Source organism: Podarcis bocagei (assembly GCF_964188305.1).
Source record: "Podarcis bocagei genome assembly, chromosome: 15".
Taxonomy (NCBI): Eukaryota; Metazoa; Chordata; class Lepidosauria; order Squamata; family Lacertidae; genus Podarcis; species Podarcis bocagei.
The window spans coordinates 42,185,145-42,203,023 of NC_138141.1; the positions used below are offsets into that span (position 1 = coordinate 42,185,145).

Below are 17,879 nucleotides of genomic sequence, written 5' to 3' on the forward strand. Positions count from 1 at the left end.
CCCACCTCCACTCCCAAGCTTTGGGAAATCCCAGTTTGGAACCAGCTGCTGTCAAAAAATAAAATATTAAACCAGGGACACTGCCGGCCGGACTATTATACGCTGTCCTTACTTGGCTGAGCAAGAATGACCTGGAAGACTAACAAGGGGTGAAAAAATAATGGCCTGCTGTATCATTATCAGTGACGGCTAAAGCAGAGACACTCACTTTCATGGATTTATTTTCCCTTCCAGACTCAATAGTGGTGAGATTCCTCTGTTCCAGAGGCTGTTAGAAGGTTACACAGCAAATGCTTCATTCAACAGGCAGTGACGTGTCATTTGTAGCCAGACCATTGTTCCACCTAGCTTAACACTGTCTACCCCAGGGGGGGGGAAGAAAACCTTCTTCAGGCCAAGGGCCACATTCCTTTCTGGGGACCTCCTCGGGGCCACATGCCAGAAGCATAAGCTTTACCTTTTGTCCAGTAAGCTAGTTTCAGCGCACACACTCCTTTCCAGGCAAGCAAGAGGAACGATCACAGACACATTCTAGCCAAAGAAAAACACTCAAGGAGGTCATGAAGCAGCACTGTTCTACACTCCTAGGTCCTTTGGCACTTCCACAAAAGGCTGAGACTGGCAGCCCGTGTGGACAACACTGGGCTCGATGGACAAATGTATCTAAGGCAACTTCCTCTATTCCTAGGTATGACTGGTTGGCATGCAGGATTTCAGGCAAAAATATTTTCCCAGCCCCCTCTTTGGAAACGCCAGAAATTGGATTCGAGACCTACTATATGCAAGCAGATGATCTATCAGCAAGAATGGCTCTTTTCCATGCTGAGATGTCCACCTGATGGGGCCGAGGTCCAAATGAGTCACACTTAAATCATGTCCCAGGACTCACAAGCACGCACCAAGATATCGCTAATCTCCAAATGACTTTCTGCCCTGGCCTTACCTCCTTCCATTCGGAGTGGAAAATTCTGCCCCATCTCTACATCAACTGGATTTGACAACTGCTCTCAATGCAGAAGGGCTGCAGAACTGCCAGCCGTGAGCAGGAGGCTGTCCGTTGTGTCTCTGCATGAGTCACGGGAAGGAGGCGACGCATGAGCAATTGGACTCAACTGGGGTGAGGGTGTTGCCCAATTCCATTCTGCCCCTGCACTGGCTGTGATCAGATCATTCAATCACTTCTGATAGAGAAATATAGCCGGCCCTGAAGAGAATGCCTGCTGCTACATTTTCCCTACCCGCTACATTTGTGGGTTATTAAAGCTATGGTTAATGATTTACTGGGAACGTGCGGATTGCTTCTGTTCTGCTCCTCCTTGCTAGTGACTCAGAGCAACAAACCCCAGTTCTTAGAATCCTTAGTCCAGCATGACATCAAATCTGATTTGCTTTGCTCCAAACTAGGATGAAAAGTCATGGCTTACCAATGGTGGTTTGTAAAAGAAACCGCAACTCACTCTTTGGACCTAATGTGAGGCCGAGGACTTTGGTTTGCTGCTCTCATGTTGTAAGGGGAGGAGGGGGAAACGACAGCACGTTCAGAGGAAACCATTAACCACAGCTTAGCGCAAGGTGCAAATGCACCCAAGATCTCACTGTTTCGTGCTTGCCTCTTTCCAATCAATACTCCAAACGCAGCCCCCAGTTTTAAACCACAGAAGGAAAAATGAGGGCCTCAGCGATCAAAAGCCAGTGAAACCCAGCTTCGAAACCAAGGGGCTAGTCTCTCGCTTCATCTCTAACCCTCCAACTCAGAGGAGGCTATATTTAGCTCACAAATTCTGCTCCTCGCAAGTCAGAAGCTTTAAAATCCATCACACTTTCCCCTTCTTCAACCCCCAGCAATTCTACCCGCCAATCCTATGGCAACACATCTGCTCATGAATGAACATGGTGCCTCAGCAAAGGGAGAAAGAAAACACACACACCGACCGGGGTTAGGAAACGCAAGGTCTCCTGTAGCTTTGATTCTCACTCTCATAAATGAGTTTGAAATGAAGTGAAGAAATCCTCACTACATCAATCAACTTTAAAGACTGACTGAATAACATTTCCCCTTACTATGAATGGATTGGGGGGGTGTTTGGGGGTGGGAGGAACTGGAATAAGAGTATAAATGACAAAGATATTATTAGAATGGGAAACAAAAGACGACCTAGTTAAAGCTTCAGTGACGCACTGGGCAATAGATATAGGACACAATATAGATCTTAACCTCTGGGAGGAACTTTGGAAAAGCGACTTGAAATTTACAGCATGTTATTCTTTGAAAGGGAAATATTTGAAAATGATTCATAGATGGTATTTAATTCCGAGTAGGTTGGCTAAGATTTACAAGACAGAATCAGATAAGTGTTGGAAGTGTAAAGATGTGGAGGGAATGTTCTTTCACATGTGGTGGACATGCAAAAAGGTAAAAGAGCATTGGGAAATGATTTACAATGAACTGAAAAAAATGTTTAAATTACTTTCCCCCCAAAAAACCCCAGAGTCCTTTCTGCTGGGGATAACCCAGACTGAAATCCCCAGGTGTCAGAAAAGGTTAATTCATGTATTCAACAACTATGGCCCATGTTTTGTTAGCCCAAAATTGGAAAGTGAGAGGTCCCAACTAAAGAGAATAGGCAACTCAAGTTGACAGAATATGCATAACTTGCAGATTTAACATATAGAATAAGAAAGCAAGAAGAACATGTCTTTAAAGAAGAATGGAAAATGTTTATTGAGTATATGGAAAATAACTGTACAGCTGAAAATGCTGGCAGGATTAAGATAAATTCAACATTCAGCAGAGTAAATAATTCTTGATGAATGTAATGGTGAAAAATTGATTTGAATGGCTATTGTAAAATATGCAGGGATGAACCATGGTAAAATGAACCACGGAAAGAGAAGAAGAGAAGTCATTGGATATTTTAAAGTTTGTAAAATGTTTATTTGAAATTGTAAAGCAGAAAATGTAATAAAAATTATTATTAAAAAGAGTATAAATGACAAAGTTTGGGACGCCATTTCCGAATCTTACAGAAAGCAGGAAGAATAACATAAGAGACCTACTGGAGCAGGATTTCTATTCTATAAGTGATCTGTTAGCTACCCGGACAACACACACTTATAGTGAAGGTGCAGGATATAAATTACACTAATATGCCCCAATAATGCAGATGGGGCTGAACCTGAGGAAGATAGAGGCTCCCTTGGCCAAAAACACCCAGAACAGATCCACATCATATATTTAAAGCATACCCAACACACATTTAAAGCACATTACTTCCCCCAAAGAATTGTGGGAACTGCAGTTCCACCTCACAGAGCTACAGTTCCCAGCACCCTTCACCTACTACAGCTCCCAGTATACTTTTGCGGAAGTCACGTGCTTTAAATGTGTGTTGAATGTGCTTTGACTGTTTAGTGTGAATCGGCTCTTGGTGACTTTGGCAAGTTCCTACCTGAGGAGAGATCTGAACAGGCTCTTAGCTCACATCCGCCACCACAATATTTTTAATAAACACAGAAAGCGCGCAGGAGGGAAATGGCAAGGATGAAGGAGTTAACAGATAGCAAGATACATCGTTAGTAGTAGTGGTATTAATTAAATTTGTGTACCACATTTCATCTGAAGCTCTCAGCATAAAAATATCAAACGAGAACACAAAATTGATAATAATAACAATAAAAGGAATAATCCCCACCTACCCACAAACACATTTAAAAGGCCACAGAATATTCACTCAGCCAAAGGCCTAGTTATCGAGAAAGAACAGACAGAACCAGGTTATCTTTGAAACCTTTGAGTCTTAAAGGATTCAAAGTGAACCTTGTTCTCTGTGGAAAACCACACAAAGATCCAATATTAAATGCCTTTTGGACTCTGTCTTGAGAGAGACTTTGTACCAACTTTGAGCAATTACTTTTTACAATTATATCCTCTCACTGGCGGCAGTGTATTTCGGATAGACAAAGCCAGCCTGTCAATTAACAAAGATAACAAGATCAATGAGAGAGATCCACAGCACACACAAACGTAAGCAATGGCTTATAGTCGATTTCTCACATTTTTAAACGCCACTTCCTGGCAAAACTCCCAAAGCGTTTTTCCACTTATACACACACTCACAGAAGTATAGTGTGCAAAGCATTAAGAGGTCAATGTTGTGGACAGAAGCACGTGGCCACAAAGGCAGAGGGCTGCCCCATTCAAATCTTGCCTTTGCCAGGTGACTAACAGAACACTCTCAGCTCTACTTCTGCATCCACATACAGTGGTGCCTCGCAAGACGAAATTAATTCGTTCAGTGAGTTTTTTCGTCTAGCAAATTTTTTGTCTTGCGAAGCACGGTGTCGGAAAAGTTTTGGAAAAGCTTCAAAAATCACCAAAAACCTCAAAAAAGGCTACCACACCGCGTTCTATGAGTTGCTCCTCGAAGTCAAGTCGCAACTGTATTAACGGTGTTAAGAAAAAGGAAACAAACTTGCAAAAAACGCAAGACGTTTTTGTCTTGCGAAGCAAGCCCATAGGGAAATTCGTCTTGCGAAGCAGCTCAAAAACCGCAAAACCCTTTCGTCTAGCGAGTTTTTCGTCTTGCGAGGCATTCGTCTTGCGGGGCACCACTGTACTGGGAAGAAGAAAGCTAACTAACTTTCAGAGCTGCTTTTTAGATTTTACAAACTGATCAAAGACTGAAATAATGGCACTACAGGGATATTGAGACAACTGCAGCAGGGGGTTTAGAAACACGGTATACACCCACAAATTGTACCTTTTAAAATAAATAGACAACAAAACTCATAAACAGAAAGTGATCTTGGAATTCCTTGCCTATTGAAACAGACAGACTTCACTGTATGTTTTAGCTGCTTTATACTGATAATTTTATTGCTTTCTTCATTTTGTAAACCGCTTTGAGGTTTTATTACAATTAAGCTGTATATAAATCTTGTGAAACAAAATAAACAGCCGAAAACAGTTTAAAAATACAGGAGGTTTTGACTTTGAACTTATCTTCCTTTTAATAATTTTGACCCTGTTTTGATGGCTAAAGTGAGGAACTTAGCTATATTTTCTGTGACGTCAGGGTTGGAGCCTGACAATCAAAAACAGAGAATTCATCTCAGTTTCCCAAGTGTAGAGAAAGTACTGAGATAAGCTTGGATATTATACCTTAAAAAATTACAGTACAGTGGTACCTTGGGTTACATACACTTCAGGTTACATACGCTTCAGGTTACAGACTCCACTAACCCAGAAATAGTACCTCGGGTTAAGAACTTTGCTTCAGGATGAGAACAGGAATCGTGCTCTGGCGGCGTGGCAGCAGCAGGAGGCCCCATTAGTTAAAGTGGTGCCTCAGGTTAAGAACAGTTTCAGGTTAAGTACGGACCTCCAGAACGAATTAAGTACTTAACCCGAGGTACCACTATATAAGACAGACTTCGCCAATTTTGGACTACAATTCCATGTGCTGGCTGGGGCTGATGGGAGTTGTAGTCCAAAGCATCTGGAAGGGACCAGGTTGGCTGATATAGGATGAGCCCAGCTAGCATCTTGACTGAACCTATACATGAATGCTAAGTTGTACAATCATCAATGCCAAAAACCTCACAGCTTTTCTGCGAAAGTGTGCCAGCTTCCTGCCTCTACAATACCCATCAGAAACATCTTCCATAAATCAGCATTACAGCCTGATCTTAAGTGTGTTAAGTTCACAGGACTCCTTTCTTCGAAAGCAGGCTAAATCCAGAGGCTAGATGAGAACGATGCTAGATTCAGACACCAGAGGGAGCAACGGGAACGCGAAGAGGGACTGTTCTGGTGTGAAGGTCTTGAAGAGAGATTCTACCTCAAACTGACCTTTTGAAAAAAGAGAGGGCTGCAGTCGAGCCTCAATTTGAAAACAACAACAATAAAAAAGAATCTAACCACCGATTTCCTCGTTCTAAAGTTTCACTGCTAGCTTGCGAGACACTACCCAAACACTGTCAGCCAGGACTGGGATCAGGGGAAAGCCAAAAAGAAAACTGATCTCTTTTATTACTACCAGAAACTGAGTCTGAAGGGCACTTCTGGCCTGTTGCTATTTTCGGTTGGGGTTCAAGTGCAAACAGGCAAGTCCAGGTTGCGCAACTGAAGGCGACCGGGAGGTCTTGAACAACAAATCTGCTTCCCAAAAATATGGGGCTTTTTGCAATAAGGAAAATGATGGGAAAGTGTGGGGGTAATGCTTGCTTTGAAACAACATTGTCTAGCCTCCCTGCAAGCAAGTCAGAATGACATGAGGTCATGAGGAGGCACCCAAAGTATTATCTAAGGTGAGTGGGTAGAAGGGGCATTAGCCTGGCCACTCTTAACAGGGCAATAAGCTGTTGCCACCTCAGTGAAGTGAGGAAATCAACATTCCTGTGGGAATGTTGTGGCAATGGGAATGTGTGCGTGCGAGCATGTGTGTGACACACCCCAGAAACAAGTTGAATATTTTGTTCAGTAAACTTGGGACAAAGAAGAAGATAGAGAGGGTAGTAGCATCATCACTATCCCATCTGGGTGTTAACCAGAAGGTTGGTGGTTCGAGCCCACCCAGGGACGGCTGTGGGCAGGATTCCTGCATTTCAGGGGGTTAGCCAAATGACCCTATTGGTCCCATCCAACTCTACCATTCTATGAATCACTTTTGTAAGACTCCTAAGAGGAGACTGCCATCATCATGTTTCAACTTCACAAGAGATCTCAGGTGGCCAAAAGAGGGAATTTCAGCAGGTGCACATTTTCGAATCCTTACAGTATTGTGGCATGACAAGCCAAGGCAGCAGAAATACTTACTTAAAAATAACAACACAGCAGCTATCCAGCTGCTCTCTCCCTGTGCCTCATGACCCACAGCCTATGTACGAGTGTCTGCAGGAATTTTTTGAGGTTGTGGGGAGTAAAACACTGAAACCCAGGGAGCGGGCTAGCCTCTCCTACACACGGTATCTGTATATTTTGCCTTGCATCTCAGGTTCTGTAAATGCCAGAAGCTTACTCTTTTTTAAAAAAAGAAAGAAAAGAAGGAAAGTGGTGAGCCTGGGGATAGAAATGAAAACAGTGAGCCTGGTTCATGGAAGGGGAATTGCTTCCCCTCTTGCCCCACTAGCACCCCATGGCCTTATGGCTCTCCCCCCCCCCCCCGTGTTGTCCAAAATTTTAGATCTTTAATAATTGGAAAGGCTGTTCTCTCCTTGATGACACTCTGACACAAGTTGCACCAAAGAAAAGCTCCTCTTTCCAACTGTTAGGTGACAACTGCAACTGGGTTTGGCTGCCCTACTAACACGCAAGTCCAAAACATTCATTTCCGTTAAGTAATCAATAATTGAAATCCTTCCCGCTCTACACTCAATTCTTCATACCAAACAGAAACGATGTCTCAGTATACACAAACACATGTGCCAATATTTCAATCCCTGCTGTTAATGTGTCTCTAACACTCTCAATGTTTAGTCGGTAAGCTCCTTGGGGCAAAGACCTGTCCCCTTTAAAATATCTACATACTGCAAAATACAGAAGATTAAATAAATAAGAGCTTCCATGAAGAGCCCATGGACATTGAGAAGATAATCGAATGTATATAAAATAAACCAAATTAAAGAAAAAACTGATGCTGTAACTGAGTAGAGACTCGGCTACCCGGGAGTAAGTCCCACTCAACTCTATGGGGCATACTCCTGAGTAAGCAAGCATAAGTTTGTACTACGAATCATACTCAGGGCGGACCCATTCACTTTCAAGGAGATGACTTGCAGTACAAATCTATGCCTGTACACTAAGAAGTTCCACTGTCCTCAATGAGACTTAAGTCTGCAATCTTATACACACTTGGCATTAAGTCAGATACAAGCTTAAGTAGTTACTTAGATTTCAAATACAAGTTAATAGAGAGCTGGTCTTTATTTTTTTTTATTTATATAAGAAGACTGCATCCAATCTTAGCCATGCTTGGATCAAGCACATTGATCTCAATGGACTTGCCTAACGTGCATCCATTCATTTCACTGTGTCTACTCTGAGCAGAACTAACAGACAGAGCTAGTTGGGTTTCAAGGCAGAATTTGAACCTGGCTCTTTATCTCACCCACCAACCACTGCCCTCCACACTGGAGCCACAAGAAGGGTCCTTGCCCCCAACTGAAGAAGAGAGCTAGATGAAGAAAGAGAAGTCCACCCCCCACCCCCACGCCACAAACAACAGACGCTGCCCAGCTCCCGCCTACCTTCAGAGAAGACCCACTGAAATCAAAGGACACGACTAGCTCAGTCGGTCGAGCAAGAGGCTCTTAATCTCAGGGTCGTGGGTTCGAGCCTCGCATTGGGCAAGGGGGTTGGACTAGATGACCCTGGTGGTCCCTTCACTAACTCAGGTCCATTGGGTTGTATCCGGCGCTGACCTTTCTCAGGGTAGACCCATTGAGAGGGCAGGCTGAGACCCCGCTGGTTCCAATGGGTCTACTCTGAGGAGAACTTGGGTTAGGCACAGCCCACGGGCAGCTCTGAAACCGAAGGAGGGAGAACCGTTTGAGAGGGGCAGCCTCCCCACCCCAAGACCACCGCCGGGGTCCCTCCCTGCCTTTCCTGACAGGATAATAAAAGCGCAGGAACGGGGGCGGGGGGGGAGACTCCGCGCTCGCCTCGCCTGCCCCGTGTCCCTCCGGGGGACCCGTAGGCAGCGGAGGCCGCCCCCCCCTCATGCCCCCGCCACTTACTTCGCTCGCTCTCTTCCCACAGGCGCGCAGCAGCCCCGGCTCCGTCCGGCTTCTTCCTCTCCTCCTCCGTCTCCGCCTCCTCCTCCTCCTGCCGCTCTTGATGTTACCTCCGGGCTTCGGGCCAACCCGGAAGTCGGGGGAGGGCTCTCCGCTCGGCCCCGCCCACCGACCGGAAAGCCGGTCTCTTCCCCGTCGCTTCCGGGCGCGGTGACGTCATTTCCTGCGCGGCGCCGGTTGGCGGCGGCGGCGTCTCCTCACGCGCCTTCCTTTTTCGGATCTCGTCTTTCTCTTCTCAGCTTCATTACAGGGAAAGGAAATATTTTTCTTAAAAAAGGCGGGAGGGGGCTGGGAAGAGAGAAATATAGACATCTATTTCAGTTGGCAAGCGCGCTTTCCGATTGGTCGGTGTATGTGTGGCGTCACGCAAAGGGGCGAAGCGATTGGCCGGCCGTCTTTTGACGTCGCCCACAGGCCGTTGGGCAGAGGGGGCGGGGCAGCCTTCGATAAAGGCACGCGCGGTGTTGCGATTGGCTGGCCGTGTTTGTGACGTCGACTGCCGGCCCGCATCGTGGCTCCTGCTCTGAGGCTGGTCGGCGGCGCGAGTGGCTGGTGAGGAGAAGCGGAGGCGGCGGGAAGGGGGAGAGAAAGGGTGGGGAGGGTCCCAAGGAGCGCGCCTGTGACTCAGGTGAAGATTTATGCAAATATAGTGGGGAAGCCAAAGAAGTCAGTTCGGACTGCTAGGCCTCTCCGACTTAAAAAAAAAAGAAAACTGATTTGCATCTGCAAATTTACTTTGATGCTGACCGAGAAAGATGGGGTCCTAGAGTCTAGCCGATTGTATATTTATTAGTCTTATTTTTACTATTTTTAATTAATTTTCTATATCGCCCTTCACCCAAAGACAAAAGGGCGGTTTACAACTGAAATATACTCAGAGTCGAGAGTGGATTTCATGGTCTTTATTCAGCTCATAGTGGGGAGGAGGAATGGAAGTTCCCCCAGAATGTCTGCTTTATATACATTATTTACACAATGGGCCCCACGTAATTGGCTAATTCCGGGATTCTCCTGTAGGCCAATCAGGTTGCGGATTCATAGGAACAAATGAAAACGCAGACCCATTGTAAAGGAATGGAAATTATTAACTTGGATCCATTCATTTCAGTGGGTTCAGCCTCCTAGTTAGGTACAACCCATTTGATTTCTTCCACCCCTTTGTCCCCTATAAGGTGCTAGGGTAGTTCACAACAACACAAAAATACAGAATTAAGTATCATTTGGCACGATTTCAATACTTTATATAAGAGTTAACCTATATGAGTTGAGGACCCTTGGCCTACAAACCCATCGCCTCCCCACCCCCCGCCTGAAAATATTCTGTGCTCCAGATGCTTTGGACTACAACTCCCAGCACCCCACCTGACCCATGGCAAGGGATGGTGGCAGTGGGAGCTTGCATCATCTAAAAGGCACCAGGTAGGTGAACGCTGGTTTACTCCCTAAGCTTTCAGTCTTTCCCAGATGCAACTGCTTTGAACTTGGTACCTTCTGCATGGTTTTGTTGTCGTGAAGGCTGCAATTTCTATTTTCCTGAGCACTCCTAACATTCCTCTTGTCTTGTCACTAGATGTACTATGGATTACCTTTCCAAGCCCGGTCTCTTCAGTATAATTGCTGGTGTTGCCTGTGGGGTATGCCTGGGCTGGAGCATTCGAGCCCGGTTCTTGCGACCATCCAAAGCCAGAATGACCCAGCTTGCCAATGAACTGGGCAATGAAGCCACTGTCATGGGCGAAAGCGGCGAATTCAAGATGGTGATTGTCGTCCGGAATGACCTGAAGATGCAGAAGGGCAAAGTGGCAGCCCAGTGCTCCCATGCGGCTGTCTCAGCCTACAAACAAATCCAGCGCCGAAACCCTGAACTCCTGAAGCAGTGGGAGTATTGCGGACAGCCCAAGGTGGTCCTCAAAGCTCCTGACGAGGAAACGCTGCTTCAGCTCCTGGGCGAGGCCAAAACGCTGGGCCTGACAGTGAGCTTAATCCAAGATGCGGGCCGTACGCAGATAGCCCCGGGTTCCCGGACTGTCCTCGGCATCGGACCAGGACCAGTGGAGGTTGTGGACAAAGTCTCTGGCCATTTAAAACTTTACTGAATACGGAGCATCTAGCCCAGAGATAATGATATCAACTGTATAGATTTAAAGCAACCCCTTAAAAACAGTGATTATTGAGCAGGATCATGGTTTATTTTTCATTGCCTTTCAGTATTTGAAATACATAAAATGCAACAGATTATCTGTCCATGCTCTACTTCTTTGTTGTCAGCTGGTTAAACATGATCCTTGAACTTACTGTCCCAGGAAATTGTTAATAGGAGGAAAAAAATTAAGGGCATGTATAGTAAGTACAGGGTGAAACCTGCTTCTCTGGGGCAGTCTGTGGATTTATTTATTTTTAAAATAGAGAATTGGCTCTTTGAAAATGGTCGGTCTGAAGGGACAGTTCTTATGAATATGGACATTGTTCCTGGGATGAGGAACTTGTCACTCCTTAGGTTTTTCTGGACTCAAACTCCCATCCGCCTCATCCAGCACAACCAGTGGTTTGGGATGATGGGAGTTGTAGCCTCAGTTAGCCAGACCACCCTTGTTTTAAAGACTCAAATCTGAGGTGAGGAATGTAGAAGGTGGCCATCCTACAGAGTTCTTTAGTTGTCATTCACATATGCCTAAGTATGATCTGAAAAGAGTTAAAGGATATTCCAGCCGAGCAAAGACTTTGTCTGTGGCCTGGGGAGAGTTCCAAGGGCCAGATGGAGAGGCCTGAAGGGCCGCATTTATTGTTGCTGTCTAGCAGCAGCATCCTGATATTTGCAGCAGCGTATCTTGCCTTCATGACAAAACAAAATCCATCTGTTAGCTCAGTCTTCGATTTAAATGAAGCAGTAGCAGCACCTCTGCTGCTTGTAGCCGGACAAGATTTTTAACTTGCCTTTTATCACCCATTAGAACAGCCCTCTGAATTAGTAAAATGCAGGCAAGGGAAAACTGCAGGTTCTTAACCTTTGGGGGCTTAGCAGTGATTCTGTGTTAAGTGACTTGTGAGTGGATCTTTAGCAACAGAGCATGGAGAGCAACCAGAGCCATAGGCCAGGACTGTTGTTCCCCGACTGCTAGGAGGGCCCTAATTTCCCTGGAAGTAAACCGGAGGCACATTTCTACAGTCATTTCTACACTTGTCTTCATCTTCTCCTAGAAGAAATGAAGCACACTTCCTCCTCCACAGCTGCGGGCTCTTCATATAGTAACAGAGCAAACCTTTGCATATTTTCATGGAAGAAACCTCAATGATGCCCAGCTGGGCCTCCAAATTCTGGGGACTGTTGATGATGCTGGGAATTGTAGCTCTGAGAGGGGTAAGCTACAGTTCCCAAGATTCTTTGGAGGAAGCTGTGTACTTTAAATCCATAGTGTGTACTCTGCCAGAGCAGTAGACCCAAACAACATGGCGGAATAAGTTTTCAAGGCCTGGCTGATCCCATTGTGGCATGATTTGGGAACTGGCAGCTCTAAGGCAATGGTGGTGGGGGCTTTTCCAGCCTAGGGGCCACATGCTTTCCCACAAGGGGATTTCAGCTTAGTTCTTTCTCTGACACCCAAGCAATCACTATCTGGTATATAATACAGTAAAAACCATCTTAACCTAAAACCAAAATTTATATATATAAAAATACAGAGATCAAGCAGGAACACGCAAACATATGGACAAACAGGCAGGTTTTCAATGGCTAATATAGTGTCAGCTGGAATTAGTGGGGAAGGGTGTTTCAGATATGGGGTGCCACTCTAGAAATGGCCTTGTCTGCTAATCTGTGCCCAAAAGAGGAACATTAAGAATTAACACATAAAGCACATTAAGTCACTGTACTTGCCCGGCTCATGTGCTCAAGCCAGAAAAGCAAGTTGCTTTTTGGCATGAAAGAGGATTTATTCAACCATGCAGGCAAAGAGATGAATCAAGGGTGGAGTTGGCCTTTGAACTGGCAGTAGAGATGGATGTAGCAATGCAACTCCCCACCCCCTGCAGTTAAATGTACAGCTGTTACTTGGGAAAACACTAGTCACTAATACTGTGACTATGAATCCAAAACTCTATCTTTGTTATCTCCAGGGACACCCTAACGAGTTAATTAGCCACAAAGGCCAGGATAACTTTGCTATGATAGTTTATTGCAACTGACTCTGCCTCATTGTGTTATTGGAAATCAATTAAAGTTCTCCTTTTAAAAAAAGAAACACACACCATCTCAGCAGTGCTGAGTATGTGATCAGCAATGTGCTGGTGTAAGAATGCTGAACCACGTACACTTGGCTCTAATTATCACGTACACTTGGCTCTAATTATCACTAACTGCGATGTTTGCGTTTCATTGCCACTCAACTCCCACCTTACAGTTGCCCCATTTTATAATACCTTCCAACTGAGATTTCACTTCATGCATCTGACAAAATGGGGTTTTATTCCATGATGAAATTTGTGCCAAAATAAGTTAGTTAGCCTTTGATTTAAAAAGTACCCACAAAATCCAAACTCTTAAATATTCCATCTTGCCACTTCCATTGGATGGCAGCAGCTCGGGTAGACAGTTTCACCATCAATCAGTTTGAAATCATGGAGTCACTACATGTCAGCATACTAGACAGTACTGCCGTGTGTGTGTGTGTGTCAGTGTCACAGAACTCCCCCCCCCCCGTATATGTGTGTGTGTGTATAAAGTAGAGCCCTGGAAGGATGGAGAGGGTAGCTTCTAACCCTAACCCTTCTCCATTCCCAAATGAGAATACTGCCTGCACATTTTGCCTCATATCTCAGGTTCTACAAATGCTATAAACTTGCTTTTTTAAAAAAGAAAAAGCTGGGAATCTTGGGATTGTGGTCTATGCATGGGGAGAGCGGACACAGCCCCCTTCTCCACCCCTGCTCTCTCGTGGACATCCATAGCTAGAGGGCCAATGATCTGACGCAGGTTCAGAATTCAAGCCTTTTTATATGGTACCATGAGGACTAGAATCTTGCTTTGTTTCTAAGGGAAAGGCCGCATGTCTGTGATATAGACTACCTGCATTTACATGCTTCTAGGTTGCAGCCTTTGAGGTGCACATGGGGGAATAAGCAGATCAACTTCAAAAACAAAGAGCTGTTCTGTTAGCAACTGCCGCTCCTTGAAATATCTATGCAAGAGCGCAAGTGATGCAACAGCATGTAAGTGGCATGTTGTGATTGCACCTTCGCAGCCTGTGATCAATGCCTGTTTATAAAATGATGGAGAAACCTGAGCAGGTGCTGCCCTCTGGTGGACATTTCATCCAACAGCCGAAAACAAGTGTTTCTCTGTGTTGCAGTATTTTAATTTCATTCCTTGTTTAAAATTCCCCAGCATACTTTATTTGCAGAGCAGTCTGTAAGTTGCATAATTATGTGCAACAGTTTTAAACACCTCTCTGGTGTCAAATATATTTTCATAATTTTATGTCTGTTTTTAGTGCTATCTGATGCATATTTTATGTGGGTTGCTTAAAGCAGAGATAGACAAAGATGGTAGATTCCTACCATCACTGGTCTAGCAGAGGTGGGGAACTTGTGGTTCACCAGATGTTGGATTCTCAACTCCCACTTTTTCTAACCATTGGTCACTCTAATTCGGGCTAATGGGACCTAGAGTCCAAAAACTGCTAGTCTTAATACTTAAATCAGCCAAGGCACACTCTAAGCTTCAGGTGAGGCTCTGGGGGAAGCTCAGACACCACTCTTATGGCACAGTATGGAAGAAGTGTCTTATTTTAAGCATAACATCTATTAAGGATATGATGGATTTGTATTATTTATGGTGGAGTTCAAGGTGGTGGGCAACTGTTCTTTTGAGGAGGGACATTGCTGCTTTGTACATTTTAATATAGGAGACGCTCAGCAAAACATGCTTCCAAAAATTATGTGTGGTTCTATTCATACAGAACAGAGACTGACTTAATCTTTGCTTGCTGGAGAACCTGAGAATTGCTGTGTGTGTGTGTGTGTGTGTGTGTGTGTGTCCGCGCGCGCGCACAAAGGATTGTCTACTTCAGCCACTTCTTGGAGGGAAGCTGTATTAACATGACAACATCAACATGGTTGTTGTGTCAACAACCATGATTATTTGCCAACCAGCAAATAATCTTAAGATATGTCTACTTTTGAGTAGAGCAGGGTGAGGAACTGGATATGGCCAGTTGCATCTGCCTTAAGTTCTGCTGAGTAGAGCCATAGAAAGTGATGGAGGGAAGTTAACCATGCCTGTTAACTTTAATGGGTCTGAGAACTTATTTGAAAACATACCTATGGCAAGGTGTTGTTTTTTAAGAGTAATCAAGGCACACTCAAGTGACCTTTACAACAAAAAGGCAGGCTTGCAAGCTCTGGTACAGACAGGAGGAGTTTGGGTGGACTGATACTGGTTAAGATCACCAAAATGGATTTGTTGCAGGGAAAATATGTAATACAGGCAGCTTATTTTTCATAGTCTGTTCTCATAGCCGCTGCACTGAGAACCCTGTAGGCGTTTTGTAAGTGGCTATACAGTGGTGCCTCGCAAGACGAAATTAATTCGCTCTGCGAGTTTTTTCGTCTAGCGAATTTTTCGTCTTGTGAAGCACGGTGTCGGAAGTTTTGGAAAAGCTTCAAAAATCACCAAAAACCTCAAAAAAGGCTACCACACCGCGTTCTATGAGTTGCTCCTCGAAGTCAAGTCGCAACTGTATTAACCGTGTTAAGAAAAAGGAAACAAACTTGCAAGACGTTTTCATCTTGCGAAGCAAGCCCATAGGGAAATTCGTCTTGCGAAGCAGCTCAAAAACTGCAAAACCCTTTCGTCTAGCGAGTTTTTCGTCTTGCGAGGCATTCGTCTTGCAGGGCACCACTGTATCAGGCTTTATTTACTCTTGTCGCTTTTAAAATGGCAAAAGCCAGATTGTTACCTATATTGCAGTAAACCAGACACGTGTTGCTTTGATTATCGTCAGCACCCACTCCTCCTACATATCTGCTCCAGGACCTAGAGAAGACCCAATCCAGGACAGCCCAGCGAGTTGCTAGGTGGTTTGGTCACATGCACCACCCCACCATGTGCAGGCAGAAACTGGACTCTTCCAAGCCAGCCAGCCTTGCCAAGCAAGTCTGCTCTTCCTCCAGCGGCTGGGTTCATCATTTTGTACATGCAAACATGACAGTAATTCGAAGAGTGTTTGAACATTGAAGTCAATTTTATTTTGAAGCTAAATATATTAAGGCAACTTAACATACCTATAACATGATCTTTTTATTTTTTTAATTTTTTGTCAGATTTAACTGGAAACACTCAAAAACTACAACCCTAAAGAGGTTTTCATCACCTGGTTAAAAGACGCTGTCGCTGGCCCAGCTGCAGCCACCTGTTGAAAAGTGCTATCATCTCTCCCCTTATTCCAGTATATAGTCCCCAAACATCTGCCTCACACACATCTCTGTCTCTCTCTCACACATAATCTCTTCAGTGCAAAGTCACCTGCCAATATAGTCTGGTCTCCATAGTAACAATTTGGTATTTTTGCTAAGTTGCTGGTCCCCTCTCCCGTTTGACCTTGAAAAGCACCAACCTTTCCGTGTTTTGCTTTTCAACCGAGCACATACATCGTAAAAAGAAGCTTGAAGAGAGATGCATACTGAAAAACTACCATAGAGCATGTCCACAGTCCAGTAATTTATTATTATTTTTCCAATTCGAGTCATTTTTAAATTGCACAAACAAAAAAATTGAACAGCAATTGGTTTTCTTTTCCCCCCTCCTGCTCTTCTGTTTGAATTCTCTCTCTCTCTCTCTTTTCCCCCCTTCTCTCTTCTGTACACTCAGGAAAAAAATATTGATCTTGAACACCACAATATCCAACATACACGAACCGCAGGGCAGGGTTAGGTCAAGTACACGCACACTTGGATTCATGGTGCTCCCTCCTTGTTCCTCAATGGAAAATAATAAAAAAATGGTCCCCACAAGAAAAGCACAGGGTATACAGTAGCACGACAGAAGGGTCATCATCCGTTTACGTATGGAGTGAACACACACTAGCATTTTCTCTAAGACTAAACTGGAAACCTGCATAGGTTAAAAAGGGGGGGAACTCTACTAGGTTTGCCGCTGTTGTTTTTTAAATTCAGGAAAGGTTGTCTGTACTCATGTCTTTTATTTTTAAAGAGCTAAGCAATCCAAGCGGGGTAGGAGATGTCGGTTTAGTGTTCCAACTCCCAAATACAAATCCTTCTCTTGGTTTAAGCTTTTTCTGCTGCCGCCACCCCCCCTCTTCAGAATATACGACAAGACTTTTAAATGCATTTTTTTTCCTTAGATAAGACAGTACATATTTGTAAAGCTGCTCACATACACTGAACTTTAGATTCGATAGTAGAGTTTAAACGTTTACAGAGTGCAAATTGGAAGAGTCACAAAGAGACCGGGGTTTAATGTCAAGAAGCAAGTCTTGCCAAAAAAAAAGAAACCAAAAAGGGGGGGGAAAGCCCACTCAAATATTCCCATTTGGAAAGAAAAAAAAAGTCCTTTCTAAGTGACATGGAATGTGGAAAAAAGAAGGATTATGCTTAAGTGGGACTGAAAAGGTTTGCGCTGGGGACGGGGAGAGAAACAAAAATACAGTCCTTCATAAAGTAAAGGTTATAAGGGGCACAAAGCTTTTTCCCTGTCGAGCTGAAGTGGGACGGTGGAGTTTCAACAGCAAATCGATGCTAGCTCCAAACAGACTTGCTTTTCTTACATGGTGTATCCGAAACCGGGCTGAGGCTGCCCATAGGGAGGGGCAGTGTAGCCGTAGCCAAAAGGTGCTTGTGGGGGGACTGCGACGCTGGGCCCAGCCGTCAACATCAGCTGGGGCTGGCCTGGGGGGGAAAGGAAGCGGGAAGAGGAAGAACGGTTAGTGAGAGAGTCAGCGCTCCATTCAACCCATGTTCATAAAAGGGGACAGCATGAGAACCCCTACAATTAATTTTTATTTCATTTGTTTAATGAGAACTACCAACTCAAAACAGTTTACAAAAAGCAAGCAAGCACTGTTCTGAAGCAG

The 17,879-nt window shown here is 44.6% G+C and overlaps 3 protein-coding genes across 8 annotated transcripts in view; 1 reads left to right on the forward strand and 2 right to left on the reverse strand.

Moving 5' to 3' along the window:
* VMP1 (vacuole membrane protein 1) overlaps positions 1-8,886 on the reverse strand; it is a 109,523-nt gene extending 100,637 nt beyond the window's left edge. The window contains exon 1 of one of the 4 annotated variants that reach the window (XM_081172172.1): positions 8,737-8,886. The gene's annotated coding sequence lies outside the window, so the exon portion shown is untranslated. Of the gene's footprint in view, positions 1-772; positions 852-943; positions 963-8,247; positions 8,267-8,736 lie in introns of those variants that run through there. The other 3 variants (XM_081172175.1, XM_081172174.1, XM_081172173.1) reach the window with 3 other exon arrangements.
* Positions 8,887-9,036: 150 nt separating this feature from the next.
* Positions 9,037-11,037, forward strand: PTRH2 (peptidyl-tRNA hydrolase 2). 2 transcript variants are annotated; one of them, XM_081172234.1, is made up of 2 exons: positions 9,037-9,345; positions 10,364-11,037. In XM_081172234.1, exon 2 carries the CDS (start codon positions 10,371-10,373, stop codon positions 10,887-10,889), a length of 519 nt encoding a protein of 172 aa, XP_081028360.1. In that variant the 5' UTR covers positions 9,037-9,345; positions 10,364-10,370; the 3' UTR covers positions 10,890-11,037. The 2 variants fall into 2 exon arrangements, with proteins under 2 accessions (XP_081028360.1, XP_081028359.1); XM_081172233.1 differs by lacking the exon at positions 9,037-9,345 and adding an exon at positions 9,376-10,212.
* A 4,975-nt stretch (positions 11,038-16,012) lies between these two features.
* Positions 16,013-17,879, reverse strand: part of CLTC (clathrin heavy chain) — a 75,795-nt gene continuing 73,928 nt past the window's right edge. For both annotated transcript variants that reach the window (XM_081171943.1, XM_081171944.1), the window contains one exon: positions 16,013-17,694. In XM_081171943.1, the coding sequence (XP_081028069.1) occupies positions 17,570-17,694 (125 nt within the window). In that variant the 3' untranslated portion in view covers positions 16,013-17,569. The remainder of the gene's footprint in view (positions 17,695-17,879) is intronic.